This window comes from Phyllobates terribilis, unplaced genomic scaffold (assembly GCF_046119375.1).
Source record: "Phyllobates terribilis strain yellow unplaced genomic scaffold, ASM4611937v1 Scaffold_3__8_contigs__length_932513732, whole genome shotgun sequence".
Taxonomy (NCBI): domain Eukaryota; kingdom Metazoa; phylum Chordata; class Amphibia; order Anura; family Dendrobatidae; genus Phyllobates; species Phyllobates terribilis.
Window position 1 is genome coordinate 183,621,804 of NW_027362763.1, and position 16,896 is coordinate 183,638,699.

Sequence of the window (16,896 nt, forward strand, 5' to 3'; positions counted from 1 at the left end):
TCACTGCAATACCAGATACAAACTCTCCATAAGAGCGGCACTGTTTCCCAAAAGAGCTGAAGCTTTGTAGCTGTAGAGTTCGTGCAAAATATTGGATCGCACCCGGACCAATGTTAGTCTATGGGGTCTTACAGATGTTTGATTTTTTACTCAGAGTCTGTCAGAGGAAAAAAAAATCACTTTATGGCCAGGTTTTATCCGATATTCGGATCGCACTCGTCCATGCAAGTCGGTGAATGCATGGAAAACATCGGACTGCACTTCAATGACATCTGACTGCAGTCCGATTTCCACTCACTGACACAATGGAGAAGATGGAGAAATTTTGTTCTCCATCTTCTCATAGTGTGCTCAGATTCATTATGCTGACACTCTGATCAGAGTGTCATTTGCATAATCGGTCTGATTCTCTCGGATGAGGGACTCTATGCCCATCTGCACCAGCCCTTAACCTCATACTCTCAGCTTCATTCACGTTCCTATTCACTGTGCTTGATGAAGGCTCAATATTGTATTTTGAGAAAAATTGCTGTAACACTATGGGTGAAAAAACACTTTTTTTCTTGAAGATGTAGTGCTGTTTTTTTCTCTTGGATTCGATAAATAGATAGATAGATAGATAGATAGATAGATAGATAGATAGATAGATAGATAGATAGATAGATAGAAAGAAAGATATGGATAGATACAGGTGCATCTCACTAAATTAGAATATCATCAATATTCTAATTTACTGAGATAATGACTTTTGTGTTTTCATTGCTTGTAAGCCATAATCATCAACATTAACAGAAATAAACACTTGAAATAGATCACTCTGTATGTAATGACTCTACATAATATATTAGCTTCACTTTTTGTATTAAAGAATTGAAATAAATTAACTTTTTGATGATATTCTAATTTAGTGAGATGCACCTGTAGATGGATAGAAGGATAGATAGGTATGGATAGGTAGATTGATATAGATAGATAGATAATAGATAGATAGATAGATAGATAGATAGATAGATAGATAGATAGATAGATAGAGAGATAGATAGAAAGGTAGAATTGATATAGATAGAAGATAGATAGATAGATAATAGATAGATAGATAATAGATAGATATAGATAGATAGATAATAGATAGATAGATGATAGATAGATAATAGATAGATGATAGATAGATAATAGATAGATTGATATAGATAGATAGATAATAGATAGATTGATATAGATAGATAGATAGATGATAGATAGATAGATGATAGATAGATAATAGATAGATGATAGATAGATAATAGATAGATTGATATAGATAGATAATAGATAGATAGATTGATATAGATAGATAATAGATAGACTGATATAGATAGATAATAGATAGATAGATTGATATAGATAGATAATAGATAGATAGATTGATATAGATAGATAATAGATAGATAGATGATAGATAATAGATAGATTGATATAGATAGATAATAGATAGATAGATAATAGATAGATAGATATGGATGGATAGTTAGATAGATAATAGATAGATGATAGATAGATAATAGATAGATGATAGATAGATAATAGATAGATTGATATAGATAGATAATAGATAGATAGATAGATGATAGATAGATAATAGATAGATTGATATAGATAGATAATAGATAGATGGCTTGATATACATAGATAATGGATAGATAGATAGATTGATATAGATAGATGATAGATAGATAATAGATAGATTGATATAGATAGATAATAGATAGATAGACTGATATAGATAGATAATGGATAGATAGATTGATATAGATAGATAATAGATAGATGATAGATAATAGATAGATTGATATAGATAGATAATAGATAGATGATAGATAATAGATAGATTTATATAGATAGATAATAGATAGATAATAGATAGATGATAGATAATAGATAGATAGATAGATTGATATAAATATATAATAGATAGATGATAGATAATAGATAGATTGATATAGCTAGATAATAGATAGATAGATAGATAGATAGATAGATAGATAGATAGATAGATAGATAGATAGATAGATCAAGACTATGAAGCCACCAGTCCCTCAGTGCAAGTGCTGAATCCATCTAGAAATAATGTAAAGAATAATTGTTGAGTTGCTTGGACACGATAAACCCTTTTTTTTCTTAGCATGATAATTTTGCACTCAGCAGATGGTAAGGGAAGTAATATAAAGTCCAGATGTCCAAATCAATAAAGATCCGCGTTAGTCGCACGGCCAGGGCACATGGCAATGGGGACTAACTCATTCTTATCTAATTTCATAGAAAAATCTGTCTCGGCACCTCAGTAAAACACTTGGACTTGATAAGTTGATCTACCTCAGTTCATTCTTAAAGCGATCTATTCGTTTTTTCATTTACTGCCCTAGATATTTCACTACTTCCCACCATTATTTTCTACAACAGATTTATCTAGGACTGAATGTGCTACATTTATATATCCAAAACCTGAAAATTCAGGTGTGACTACACTCAGCCCTAATGTCACCCCGCAACCCCACATGTCACATCCGCAGGGAACCATTTAGCTTTTATGTGGGGATTTATTTGACACGTCCTTGACACTGGAGGCCTTGTATAAAATAATGGCTTTCCAGGGTTCAGAAACTAAAATGGATTTTGACCCCGTGGAGCTGCCGATTTGTTACAGAAAGAAAATTACTTTTGACCCACCATAAGGTGAGAAGGCCTTGTCAAAAAGCTCCACATATTTCAGCTTCTTGGACAGGGCAGGTTTTATAGTAAATGGGGCCCTGGGTAAAAAAATATATATATATTTCTCCAGACTTTTCAGGTTTAGACAGCATTTTTCATCATTTAAAATTCTGCGTAAATAAAATGATACCGCCATGATATATTTAAAAAAATGGCAGCTGGCATCTGGTGCTTGTCGTTAGCTTATAGTCATTGTCATATATAGGACATTGAATATTGAAAAGTGGGAACACATTGACCAAACAAGAGGATTCATATTACTTGTGGATGAATAATATCGTAGATACAGCTCACCCCTGCTTGATGTGCATATGATGAGCCAGCCTACAGGTGATAAGTGCTGGAGTACGGACGAAGCTCCAGACTAGGGATGAGCAGGCCAATGGAAGTTTGGGTTCTGGTACCCGACCGAACTTTAGTTCAAAGTTCGGTTCAGTTGCCAAAACTGTTCCCGAAGTTGAACCTGAACTCAAACCCCATTGAAATCAATAAGGACCTGAACTTTGCAGCTGTAAAATCTTTCTCTGTCTCCCTCCGAACTATAAAACTTCGGGTTTGCTCATCTCTACTCCAGACATACTTGATAAAGTCCAATAATGGTTTAAAGTCATGGGCGGCACGGTGGCTCAGTGGTTAGCACTGCAGCCTTGCAGCGCTGTGGTCCTGGGTTCAAATCCCACCAAGGACCACATCTGCAAGGAGTTTGTATGTTCTCCCTGTGTTTGCGTGGGTTTCCTCCGGGTTCTCCGGTTTCCTCCCACACTCCAAAGACATACTGATAGGGAATTTAGATTGTGAGCCCCGATGGGGACAGCAACGATAATGTATGTAAAGCGCTGCGGAATATGTTAGCGCTATATATAAAAATAAAGATTATTAAAGTCTAGCACACGGTGGTTTAAAATCCAATAATCTTTATTGTAAATTCATGAAAATATAGAAGGTACAGAAGAGTTTTCTGACGCATCTCAAGTCCATCTGACTCCTAATCGGATCAACTCGAAACGCATCAGAAACACTCTTCTGTACCTTCTATTTTTTAATGGACTGACAATAAAGATTATTGGATTTTAAACCACCGTGTGCGAGACTTCAAACCATCATTCATATTACTATTAAAAAGGAGTCTGGCGGCACAAAATGACTGTTCAAACCAAGCTCTTTTAATCGGTGTACACTAGTCATGGCCAAACAGCTCAGTGCACCCTCCCACCTACTAGTTTCCATCTATCTCTGCCTCCTCTTCCTCGATCGACATCAATGGTTTTATGGGAGTCAAAGTAGAGCAGAGACAGAAGAAAGACAAGTAGATGGGAAGGTGCCATGACTTGTGTGCCCTGTACCGATAGACTCCCTTTAAATGAGAAAATACAGATCGATAATCCCCATTAATTAATATAGGCTGGCAGGAAACATATTATATAGCTGTCCAAGCTATTTCATTTTATAATAGTAACCTATCTTAGCTTACCTGAGAAAAAAAAGGAAATTCTGCATGCAATCACTTAAAGAAAATGTATATACTTCATGTCAAACAACTAACGGTGATTTAATTGCTTTTCAACTACAGAGAACGAGGATACCGACAACAGCGCCATGATCATACACAGCGTGGCTGGAAGGGTCAACGTTCACTTCTCTTTCCATATGGTAAAGATCACTATGTGTTATAACCTAGAAATATGAAGGTTTATATAAATATCAGGGATTAAGTATAAATGTATATATATGTATGTATATATATACACCAATCAGCCACAATACCAGAACCAGCTGCCTAATATCGTGTAGGTCCACCTTGTGCCACCAAAACCGGATGGACTCTTTAAAACTTGGCATGGTATCTGACTCCACAAAGTATATTGTAATTAAAGACCGCCTCGTCCTTCCATTGCACAGTAGTACAGTTATGATACTGATGTCCCCAATGTAGGAGCTTTTGGAAGTGGACCGGGGTTCAGGGTGGACACTGTGACCGGTCTGCATTGTAAGCTGTGGCTCTCGGAGTGAGCTGGCACCTTTTATCAATGAGAAAATCAACTTTTTTCAATTTGGGTTACAGTAGCTCTCCCGTGGGATCGGACCAGACAGGCTATGAGTTTTGGGCGCCCATGACCATCTTGTCATTTTGGAGATCCACTGACCCACTCATCTACACAACACAATTTGGCCTTAATAAATTGACTGCTCCCATGCTAACAGTGAGATATTCAGTGGAATATATGATTATATATATATAATTTCTGATTAATAAATATAATTTTAAGTTACACAGAATCGAAAATGAAATGTTCTCCTCCTATTGATTTTCCAAAATACACAGCCCACACATTTGTTGTGAGTCTCAGCTCTGGCAAATCGATCCTGCCATCTCCCACAGATGGCACAGGGTCGGATAGCATATGTCAGAGGGACAACTGAGGCTCTACGGCGAGATCAATAGAAAATCGAGTGTCATACACATATCTATTTCCCAACTTTTGGCAAAATTTTACCCAAATAGGGACAATTCTAGCCTTATACACATCCCGGGATGTCCTTTACGTATAAATTGGCATGAATCAGCATCCAAATGTTTGAGACCGATGATTTCAGTCACTATTTTGACCCATAACTGGTCATTTAAAGAAAAAAGGCGAATTTGGTCAGAAGGAGAAACTCTCCCTAGACATTCAATTAAGGCTCCGGACTGTGGCTATGCGGCCAGTATGAGAAATGAGATGTACCTAGCAAAGATCAGCTTCTGCTAATAAAATCGATGATGTCATTGTGGACATCATGTGATTGCTTCCTGAGACAATGACATCATCATGCAAGTAAACAAGGGGCAATAGTGGGAAAGAAAGGTTTCTGTGAAATATACTGGGAAGTTTTTTTTATTATTATACATATCGTTCATCTATACAAACTCTTTAAATCCACGGAGTAAAAATAATGTAATAGCCCCAAAGTATTAAAAGACAAATCTGCGACACCTAAACTTACTAACAACTGCATTAACTATGTAACAAACATAGATGAGGGGGTGCCTAATGTTTCTGTACTTTATTGATCTCTCTGTATAAACATAGGAATCGTAATGTTAATGCCTCAGGCCTGGCTGCAAGCCGCCTGCCCCTGCCCAACCCTTCCACTCAGCTGGCATTGAACGGTTTGGAAGCCCAGAGAGTATTTCAGCAGCGAGATAGATAGCTCCATCATTTATCACATCCACTCTCCGCTCCCTCTCACTCTGTGTCTCTGAGCCTCCCCGCTCTGTGCAATCTGTCCGTGCATTCTGCTGGGAGATTCAGCTCTTCCGTTGTGCGCGCCTCGCTCCTGTGTGCGGAGACAGTTCTGTGCCTGCGCAGCTGTTCGGATTTGGATGAAGGAACAGAAAGCGGAGAAGGCGCAGGCAGAGACGACATTGCTGGATCTTACAATCAGATGGACATGGTCAATATCTGATCAGCTGCCTTTGGGACTTTCAGGACAATTCTGATAACACATTTATAACCTAGGTAAAATTTACAGTCCAGCCTGGGAATAACCTTCGAAGATTAATTTGGCATATGGAATATATTATTTGTGTATTAATACGAAGTGAAGCATTAATACTGTCAGCCCAAATATTGACCAACATGTACACGATGCATCGTGCTACCTGCTCAGTGGCCAATACTGTCAGACCAAATGGTGACCAACACACAGACGATGCACGTGCTACCTGCTCAGTGGCCAATACCATCAGACCAAATGGTGACCAACACATAGACGATGCGGGGTGCTACCTGCTCAGTGGCCAACACTGTCAGACCAAATGTTGACCAACACATAGATGAAGCGGCGTGCTACTTGCTGAGTGGCCAATACTGTCAGACCAAATGTTGACCAACACATAGACGATGCGGCGTGCTACCTGCTCAGTGGCCAATACTGTCTTGACCAACACATAGACAATGTGGCGTGCTACCTGTGCAGTGGCCAATACTGTCAGATCAAATGTTGACCAACACAGACGATGTGACGTTCTACCTGCAGCACAGTGGTCAATATTGTCAGACCAAATGTTGACGAACACAGACAATGTAGCATGTTACCTGTACAATGGCTATGACTGGCCTGATCAGTCAGGTATAGGGGCTGGTTTTGTGTTTAACTAGGCCACCTTAGCAACAAAAAAGTAAAATATTGGAAGGTGTTCCAGAAAATAGAGAGGAATGGATCGGGACTCTTGGTACATGGGTCAAGCTGTCTCATTTTACGACTGCAAATCCTTTAAGGGTACGTGCACCATCCAGGAATGTAATTCTCTTCCTTCTACCAAAACACAGCCCCGATTATTCCATGCTCACAGACCTCACCTATCCATCTTCTGCTATGTCCCAATAATGTGTAATGGGTCTCTTACCCTTTACGACCCATTTAGCAATAGACAATGGCCAAATTAGAATTTCACCTCAATTCTTTCCATTAGTGACTCAATTAGACAGACATGTTTGCCATTCAACAAATAATCTGAGAATCAATTTGCCATTTGTGTTATATGGGCTGAAAATCAGGTTAATGGAATACTGGTGTACTCAATGGAATCCCATTATCCCGACTTCATATTAGTCTACTCGAACATCCTGAATGTCCTATAGCAATTTTTATTTATGAGCAGTTTTCGCTATCAATTAGATGTGCCCATTGTCTGTAGTAATATAGTTATTTTCTGATGCAATGATGATTGTAATGTAGTTGCATTACCCCAGTTGTCAGATAAGGTCCATCCCCATAGATTTTGCCTTGAAATGTTTATGGGTCGGGCATAATTAATAACCTGCCAGCACACTCCAGCTGTTAAGTAAAGCACGGTTCAGAGCTGTATTACCCAGGGGCATGCATGGAGCCGGCACTGTTTTTCATAATATAAGTAAAATCCCTGGAAGGCATGTCATATATACCGTATATAAAAATCTCTATATATGAAAACTAGTACCGAATGGAAAAGAATTCACAGCTTGAATTAAATCCCAGAATGGTGCAGATCTGCTCACATTCATTATTCTTGCATGTTTATTGTGTCTCGAAAAGCAATGCCTAGCTCCAGGCTCTGCTAATGGTACTACTACACGGTGCAAGGCTATAACTGCTCCTCTCATAAAAAATATCCATGTCCAAGACCCATTGTAGAACAAGGGAGGAAGACAGAAAAACTCCAGGACCTTGTAGAAATAGCAGGTGCCAACAGCTTGCAAAAGATGGGCAAAGAGATCTGAAGAAAGCAGATACCGGGTCAAATGAGGTGAATATAATAAAAAAAAAAAAAATAGATGTTTAAAAATGTATGAAAAGAGGAGGGATGGTAACACGTACGGTAGAAAGTGCTAAGGACTATATGTGAGCAAGTGGTAGACTGCTAGACGGAGTGACGGACAGAATAGAAATAGGAGAGTGGAGGAAGGATGGGGATACTACGGTGAAAGGGTTAACTTTAAGAGGACCGATTTTAAAGGCAAAAAAGAGACGAAAACATCTTAGTTAGACATGTAGAACCAGCCGGTACAATCTGGGGAGGCAGCCGGTACACCCTGGTCATACTAGACACAGAGCAAGTATCCGCCAGGACCCTCCTCCACCTCCCGGAGTCTCCTGCCATCCCACCATCACCCTTTTAAACAAAATCAGCACCGCAATGCAGCTCCGTTCTCCTGGCAAGGCAATGTGTATAGCGAGAAAGCGGACCTATGCTTGGGTGGGAGGACGGGCGAGGGGGGGGGGGTACCAGCTTTGTACCGAGAGAGGCGCCTTGGATGGAAAGTGAGAATCTATAACCATCTGTAGGACACACAACAAAATCTATCAGTCAATACGGTCCGCACCGGCCAGAAAGAACACATTGATTTAGCAGTAACAGAAGGGGCCATCCATCTTCCTGCATGCAGACATAAATGGCACAATTTGCACCTCATTTTTTTTTTGCACCCTCCCCCCCCCCCTATCTAATAAATAAATGAATTGGCTTTGAAACGCGGCGTCAGCAGCCGGATAATGGAAGCAGAGTAGCCGACCACCTCGGAGAGTGGCCCCCCATCTCCTGATTATATCCCGTTATATGCAGCTGTGAAACAGAACATTTAGTTTTATTAAAGGAAAGCAGCCGGTTGTGTTGTAGCCTCCATCTGTTCCACCCGAGCATCGATCAGGAAACTAATAATAATCCTGTAATTAGCGCACACACACTGATTAGTAATCTGCATTGTCTCCTCCACAACAAAACTTAAGTACCTTGTTGCTTCCATATAACAGGTGCTTCCCATTGAGATGCATGTAAACACCTCCGCCGCCTGCAAGCCAGGACCAGACAACATAACTTTGTATTTGTGTCAACACTTCGCATGGTGCTGAGCCTCTCTGGGCTGAAGAGCTTGCGCTCTACACCTGCGTCAGCTGCCTCCTAACAAAATATTATGACTCCATGATACAAAAAAATCACAAACACAGACACCCCCCCCCCCCAAAAAAAAAAAATATGACACTGGTTAACCCCTTCTGTGCATTTTTTTGGTCCTGGCCCCCCTAAAACAAAATCCGCCAGGCTTACCTTCCACAGCTTGAACTTGCCAAACCAGAGACAAGAGCAGCATCCAGTTTAGTTCCATGGTGGGATGTGAAGAAGATGTTACTTTATACCACAAATATTCAACATAAATGTTTACAACTAAAGAAACATAGTAGAAGAATAGGACGCAGCAGCCCCCAACAAAATCTTCAGGGTGCCCCCCTCACAGCAATATTAAATCCGTATTTGGCATAGAATTGTCCAGTTTTCTGGCTGATGAGCATCATTTAGGTCCCAGGTTGGAGATGCATTTTGCTGCACTGGATGGAGAGATGTGTGTGCATACATGACAGCCAGTGTATCATCATCATCATCAGGGTGCACCAGGCAGTGGATGTGTGCATGGATGTGAGTGCATGTGTGTGTGCATGTTGTGTGGGGTGTGGGGGATTGTAATCAGGCTAGCCCAGGTTCACATTGCAAGCAGTAGTAAAGTGTTCACTGAAGGAGCACAGGCACTGAGACTGAGAGGGGGGGGAGTGATCACCCCCCACTCACACAACTCCCCTCTTCCAAATCCCCCTCCTTTTTCATCCTGTCTTGAATTCTACACACCCCTCACACCTCCCAGCCAATCAAAGAGCACAAGGAGCACGCACCCCCCGTCTCCAATCAATAGGAGCCCCTCCTTTCCCTGCTATTGTTGAAAGAAAATTACTTACATTGACCTGTAGAAAGAAATACCCTGACTTCTAATGACCACATGGTGCCATCTAGTGGCCGACACGGGTTACTGCAACTAAAAGTTTAGGCAAAGTGCTGAAATTACCAGGAAAAATAGGGAAAGTATGTCATGTATGTCTGGAATTTTTTGTGAAGGGAAAGCAATTTTTTCATGTCAGCACTAAAAACATGCAGGATGGAAAGGATACAGCTTCAATTCATAAAAATAGAAAATCTTGATTTAGTCATTAGGTGTGGTTAGGGATAAGGGGTTTTGGGGAAATGAAAAGAAATCCGGACGCATTTTTGAGTCTAAGAACGCACCAGGGGTTCGAAACGGGTCTGGTTTTCTTTTCATTGCCCCAACACCCCTCATCCCCAACCACACTGATGCTTAGGTGTACCACAGTGATGCCGCAACATTTTAATGACTAAATAAAGATTTTTTTTTTCATGACTTGAAGCTGGATCCTTTCCTTCCTGCATATATTACCTGACGTCTGGTAGAGACGTGATCCCGTGCTTCTATCTGTCAAACCTCCCTCACTGGGAGTTTCCACCAAGGGTGATCTGAATTTCCTCCTATTAGCATTAAAAACATCCACCTGCATTTAGGATAGGACTGCGAGTGGACTGAGAGTCATCATTGCATCCCAGTCTGGGCAAAAAAAGGTCAATCACGATGGACCCATTACATTAATGCAATGATGTCCGTCAAGCAATATGTCGGGTTTTCTGTTGGAATCTCCGAAAAACTGTATTCCGATGTTAACCTGACATAGCCCCAAAGGAGTCAACTACTTGGTTTGCCATGTACGAGAAGACGAATAATGCCAGGACAGAGGCCAGCCATTGTCCACAGTGACTCCGTCCTCTTCATTCAAGAGAATGGCTCCATCAGGGCTATGATGGAATGAAGTTTTTGGTGGATGAGTGGGTAGAAGAAGGCAGCAGGCAGTGGTCATATTGGGTGTCCCCTGCCTAGAACAGAGCGACAAGGACCACACATGGGTCACTGACAGCTCTACAGCAAGCTAGATAGCAGTAAAATAAACTATTGTTACTTGACCAGTTTTATGAGAGACAGCCAAGTAAACGTGCAAGTGAAATTAAGGTTAGCACTCTGGGGGTATCACTTGTAGACAGGCTGTTCTGTTATGGAAGAATCTTTGTAGGACTAGTTATACTCGTGTTTGTTGTTGAACGCTTTCTACCCTCATGGGAGGGTTACAATTTGGTATACAAACCTACAATGAAGTCAATGGACAAGGTCTTCAAATCGAAGAACATTTCACCGGTGACAAAGACACGGCTCGTACATAGTTTGGTCTTTTCTATGGTAACATATGGATGCGAAACCTCGATGATAAAGAAACAAGACAGAAGAAAAATTGACACCTTTGAAATGTGGTGCTGGAGAAGAATGTTATCAATACCATGGATGGCAAGAAGAACAAATAAATCAATCTTGGAACAAATCAAGCCACATGTCACTTGAAGCAAGAATCACTAAGCTACGACTTACCTACTTTGGACACATCATATGAAGAGAGCTATAACTGGAGAAGGACATCATGGTAGGAAGAATAGAAGGAACAAGGTGAAGAGGAAGACCAGATAGTATACTATCGGCAGAGAAGACCCTGCTCGTCTAATGATAAGCTGTGGTGCAACTTAAAGGGGTTGTCCCGTCTTAAGCTCTAAGTCTGCAGTCATTCTATGTGACTGCAGACTTGTGAATCCTCACATTGCGTGCACTGCACATTGTAAGGATTGTCCAGTGCCGGGAATGGCAGGCACGTGACCACAATTATGTGATTTGCACATTACATTCCGAATACTGTGTCCGACCTCGGTCAATACACTTGCATTGAGCAAACTTGTGCCCATCTAGCCTGAACATGACTACATGTATGCAAATCACATACCTGTGGTCAAAAACCTGCTGCTCCCACCGCCGGCACCTGAGAATCTTCACAGTGCGCAGTGCGCACAATGTGAGGATTCACAAGTCTGCAGTCACACAGAATGACTGCAGACTTGTAGCGTAAGATAGGACAACCCCTTTTAGTTGCACCACAGCTCATCATAAATTAGATGAGCAGTGGCATCACGCCCCCCATTTAACCCCAGCAACCACCCATTTTGGGACAGCTTGGTGAAACTTGCATGAAAATGCTAAAAGTCGCAAAAATCTTTTGCTCAACCCAGAATTGTGCAAAAATTTTGTGACTTTTTCAAGACATTTTTACTCGAAAAAATTCTGCCACAATTGCTTTAATCAGTCAGGGCTATTGTGTTGACATGTCTGCTCCAGTTCTGACCTGTTTGCAAAAAAGTATCAAACAATAGAAATGTGTGGATTGATTTGCGGAGGCTCGAGTTTGAGTCGAATTTTCTGAAATGAATGGTTCTACACAAATTCAAGATTTGAGATTTGATTTGTGATTCACAGAAAAAAAAGATGAAAACTTGCCCGGTACCGTTGCCCATACTGCCAAAATATCAGAGAGCAGGCTAATGTCAGGTTGCTTGGCTTTGCTAATTTTCCCATAATGCAATGGAGCTGTAACATACCTTGTATATTGGTAGTCACTGGTCAGTACTTGGGTCACCAGAGATCAGTGGAGCACAGTTGGGCAGACTATCTGACTATATGAAATGGTCACAAGATCGTGCCACTTTTTTGAAGTCATTGAGCTATGGAAACTTTACAGATTTAGAGTTAGATCACACCACCGCAAAAATCGGACAAATGCTATCCGATTTTTTATCAGATAGTATTTGGACCAATGTTATTCAATGGAACAGCGCTGATTACCGATTTTATTCACTGCCAGAATCTGACTTATCAGACCGCACAGCACATCCACTTGAAGGTGTCTTCTGCCACTGCAGCACCGTCCATCTTATCTTTTCTATTTATTCCCCCTACAGTGGTGGCCAAAAGTTTTGGCACCCCTGCAATTCTGTCAGATAATACTCAGTTTCTTCCTGAAAATGATTGCAATCACAAATTCTTTGGTATTATTATCTTCATTTAATTTGTCTTCAATGAAAAAACACAAAAAGAATTGTCCTAAAGCCAAATTGGATATAATTCCACACCAAACCTAAAAAAGGGGGTGGACAAAAGTATTGGCACTGTTTGAAAAATCATGTGATGCTTCTCTAATTCGTTTAATTAATAGCACCTGTAACTTACCTGTGGCACCTAACAGGTGTTGGCAATAACTAAATCACACTTGCAGCCAGTTAACATGGATTAAAGTTGACTCAACCTCTGTCCTGTGTCCTTGTGCGTACCACATTGAGCATGGAGAAAAGAAAGAAGACCAAAGAACTGTCTGAGGACTTGAGAAACCAAATTGTGAGGAAGCATGAGCAATCTCAAGGCTACAAGTCCATCTCCAAAGACCTGAATGTTCCTGTGTCTTCCGTGCGCAGTGTCATCAAGAAGTTTAAAGCCCATGGCACTGTGGCTAACCTCCCTAGATGTGGACGGAAAAGAAAAATTGACGAGAGATTTCAACGCAAGATTGTGCGGATGGTGGATAAAGAACCTCGACTAACATCCAAACAAGTTCAAGCTGCCCTGCAGTCCGAGGGGACAACAATGTCAACCCATACTATCCGTCGGCGTCTGAATGAAAAGGGACTGTATGGTAGGATACCCAGGAAGACCCCACTTCTTACCCCGAGACATAAAAAAGCCAGGCTGGAGTTTGCCAAAACTTACCTGAGAAAGCCTGAAACGTTTTGGAAGAATGTTCTCTGGTCAGATGAGACAAAAGTAGAGCTTTTTGGGAAAAAGCATCAACATAGAATGTACAGGAAAAAAAAAGAGGCATTCAAAGAAAAGAACACGGTCCCTACAGTCAAACATGGCAGAGGTTCCCTGATGTTTTGGGGTTGCTTTGCTGCCTCTGGCACTGGACTTCTTGACCGTGTGCATGGCATTATGAAGTCTGAAGACTACCAACAAATTTTGCAGCATAATGTAGGGCCCAGTGTGAGAAAGCTGGGTCTCCCTCAGAGGTCATGGGTCTTCCAGCAGGACAATGACCCAAAACACACTTCCAAAAGCACTATAAAATGGTTTGAGAGAAAGCACTGGAGACTTCTAAGGAGGCCAGCAATGAGTCCAGACCTGAATCCCATAGAACACCTGTGGAGAGATCTCAAAATGGCAGTTTGGAGAAGGCACCCTTCAAATATCAGGGACCTGGAGCAGTTTACCAAAGAAGAATGGGCTACAATTCCAGCAGAGCATTGTAAGAAACTCATTACCGGAAGCGGTTGTTCGCAGTTATTTTGGCTAAAGGTTGTGCAACCAAGTATTAGGCTGAGGGTGCCAATACTTTTGTCTGGCCCATTTTTGAAGTTTTGTGGTAAATGTTCAATGATTTGATTTTTGCTTCATTCTCTTTTGTGTTTTTTCCTTGCAAGCAAATGAAATGAAGAGAATAATACCAAAGAATTTGTGATTGCAATCATTTTCAGGAAGAAACTGAGTATTATCTGACAGAATTGCAGGGGTGCCAATACTTTTGGCCACCACTGTATATGCTGAACTTGTAATGATAAGTACACTCCCCTGAGGAGGCCTCAATATTGAGGCAGAAATGCATTGGGAGGGCTTTGTGGCTTTTTGTTCGGGGTACAATTTATAGGTAACACTTGGGTACTGCCCTTGTAAGGGTGGGATACAAACATGGCACGCCCGGGGTGATCAGATGTACACTTTATTCCCTGTCCTTGACCATCTGTCTCCTTGCTGAGGACATCGCCTTCAGGTCATCATAGGCGAATTGGCTGAGATTGTGACATTTTTTATGAGCACTGGCACTACGAGCACTTTATTAAATATTAATGATTTATTGTGGATTGGATTTTAACTATATCTATTAAAAGTTAGGCTTTATACTCTTTTGCTGTATATATATACTGACATTATCTGTGTGTGAAAAAAATCAGATGTCACCGTTTGGCATCCGATTTTTACGGACACATTACAATTTTGTAGCATAGGAAACTGTAAATGGTCCTGTAAAAGATTAATAGTTACAGAGTAAAAAAAACGGATTGAGAAAAAAATCATCCAACTTTTCTGGATGAAAATCAGACCAATTTTTTATACGCTTGTGTGACCCCAGCCTTAAAGACACCATAACCAGCTTCACACTTCCTCGGGTTATATTTTCTTCTAAGAAGCATGTGTTCTTTTTATTTCCGACCATCTTCGGAGAACAGCATTTTTCGTCTATACTGTCTATAGCTTAAAATAAACCTTCTCGCTTCCAAATTCATCCTGCGCACATTGTTTTTTTCCAGCCCAGCATCAAAGCCCCTGAACTGTGATTCAGCAATAACTTGTGATAAAGATATAGAAAACGGAGGAAATCTTCTCAAACACCGAAAATTGATGATCCCAACGCCGAATGTGTCTTGTATTGGACTTCTGGGGCCGATACATAACAGAATCGTTATTAAGGTAGATGTGAGCCAGCATGCCTTGGAGGGTGAAAGTGGGGTAAGTAAGATGACAACTTGGAAAGGGGTGACCAATGTATAAAGAGGAACAATGTCTTAAAGGGATCCATGGGACTTCACGTGTATATTTATTGGCCTGTTTGGAGCAGTCCTATATTTGGGCAGTTTCAGTAATGTAGAAGTGTAGGTTTCCATTTAGATTAAATTCTTGAGGTTTAGCAGCAGATTAGGCAGACCAGGTTTGAAGTCCCATGTGTTTAGACGGCCAGATGCATTATTTTGCAATTGCTTTCTCACTTTCCTATACATAGCAGTCATAACTTCTTTTTTTTTTTTTTTTAATTTTTGCTTAAACATCTTTATATAAGTTCAGTTTTTTTCTTCTAAGGACGAGCTGTACTTTTTTTTTAGGCGCGATTATTTTGCCACACACAGAACTAAGTGTTTCATTTATGTTAACTTTTATTATGTGTTAATGCAAAATAAAAACAATTCCACAATATTTATTTCCTCCAAAGCAAAATGTGTTCAGTGTAGTGTACGGATTGTTACAATTACAAGGAAAACCAAATGTTACCATTTTGTAATGTTTATTTAATAAAAATGAATTACAAAAATGTGTCTGTTGTAATTGTTTTCTCTCTGTAATTTTTTTTTTTTTTCGAAATGTTGCAGAAATAAAGTGTAAAATTTACTTTTTCACTTTGTTTACTACCAAGCATATTGAGACCCATCTGTATACACCAGCACATTATGTCTGGCAAAGAAAATCTTCTCTTGCTCATTGTTAGCATTTCTGCCTCTCATACAGCAGCTCCTGGGTTTGGAACCCAGAATGAACCTAGGGAAAAGGTTTAATAAAAGTTAAATACTCCGAGTCATCCCATGAGCACTATTACATGATTCCAGCTTTACTCCTTTCTTCTATATGGAATATTTATATGTCTACTTAAGGAAATCTTTCAGCAGGATATTGCTATTTAATCTGAGTATATCATATTATGGAGCACAAGAGCCTGATTCCAGGGATATGTCACTTATTGGGCTGTATTCTGAAGTTTCAATACAATCAGTATTATATCCTCAGATGATCACTACAGGACTAGGTCTCACGTGCAAGCCAGTCAGCCTAATCTGTACCCCACCCCCACCACTAAGAGGTGTAAGCATAGCTAATGCCTAAATGATTCATGCATAACTAAAGATAGAAGTGATTATCAAACACAATAAAATATTAAGACAATGTGCAAGTATTATTATTATTATTAATATTATTTATTCCATGGATTCCATGGTGCTGTACATGAGAAGGGGGTAACATATACAAGATACAGATATCACTTACAGTAACAAACTAACAATGATAGACTGGTACAGAGGGAAGAAGTATTATGATATCTGCATGA

At 40.2% G+C, this 16,896-nt stretch overlaps 1 protein-coding gene across 3 annotated transcripts in view; it reads right to left on the reverse strand.

Annotated features, from left to right (window-relative positions):
* The window catches only part of EPHB1 (EPH receptor B1), a 435,557-nt gene extending 425,702 nt beyond the window's left edge, over positions 1 to 9,855 (reverse strand). For 2 of the 3 annotated variants that reach the window (XM_073674308.1, XM_073674307.1), the window contains exon 1: positions 9,001 to 9,134. In XM_073674308.1, the coding sequence (XP_073530409.1) occupies positions 9,001 to 9,112 (112 nt within the window). In that variant the 5' untranslated portion in view covers positions 9,113 to 9,134. Of the gene's footprint in view, positions 1 to 9,000; positions 9,135 to 9,316 lie in introns of those variants that run through there. The other variant, XM_073674309.1, reaches the window with a different exon arrangement.
* Positions 9,856 to 16,896: the final 7,041 nt, after the last annotated feature.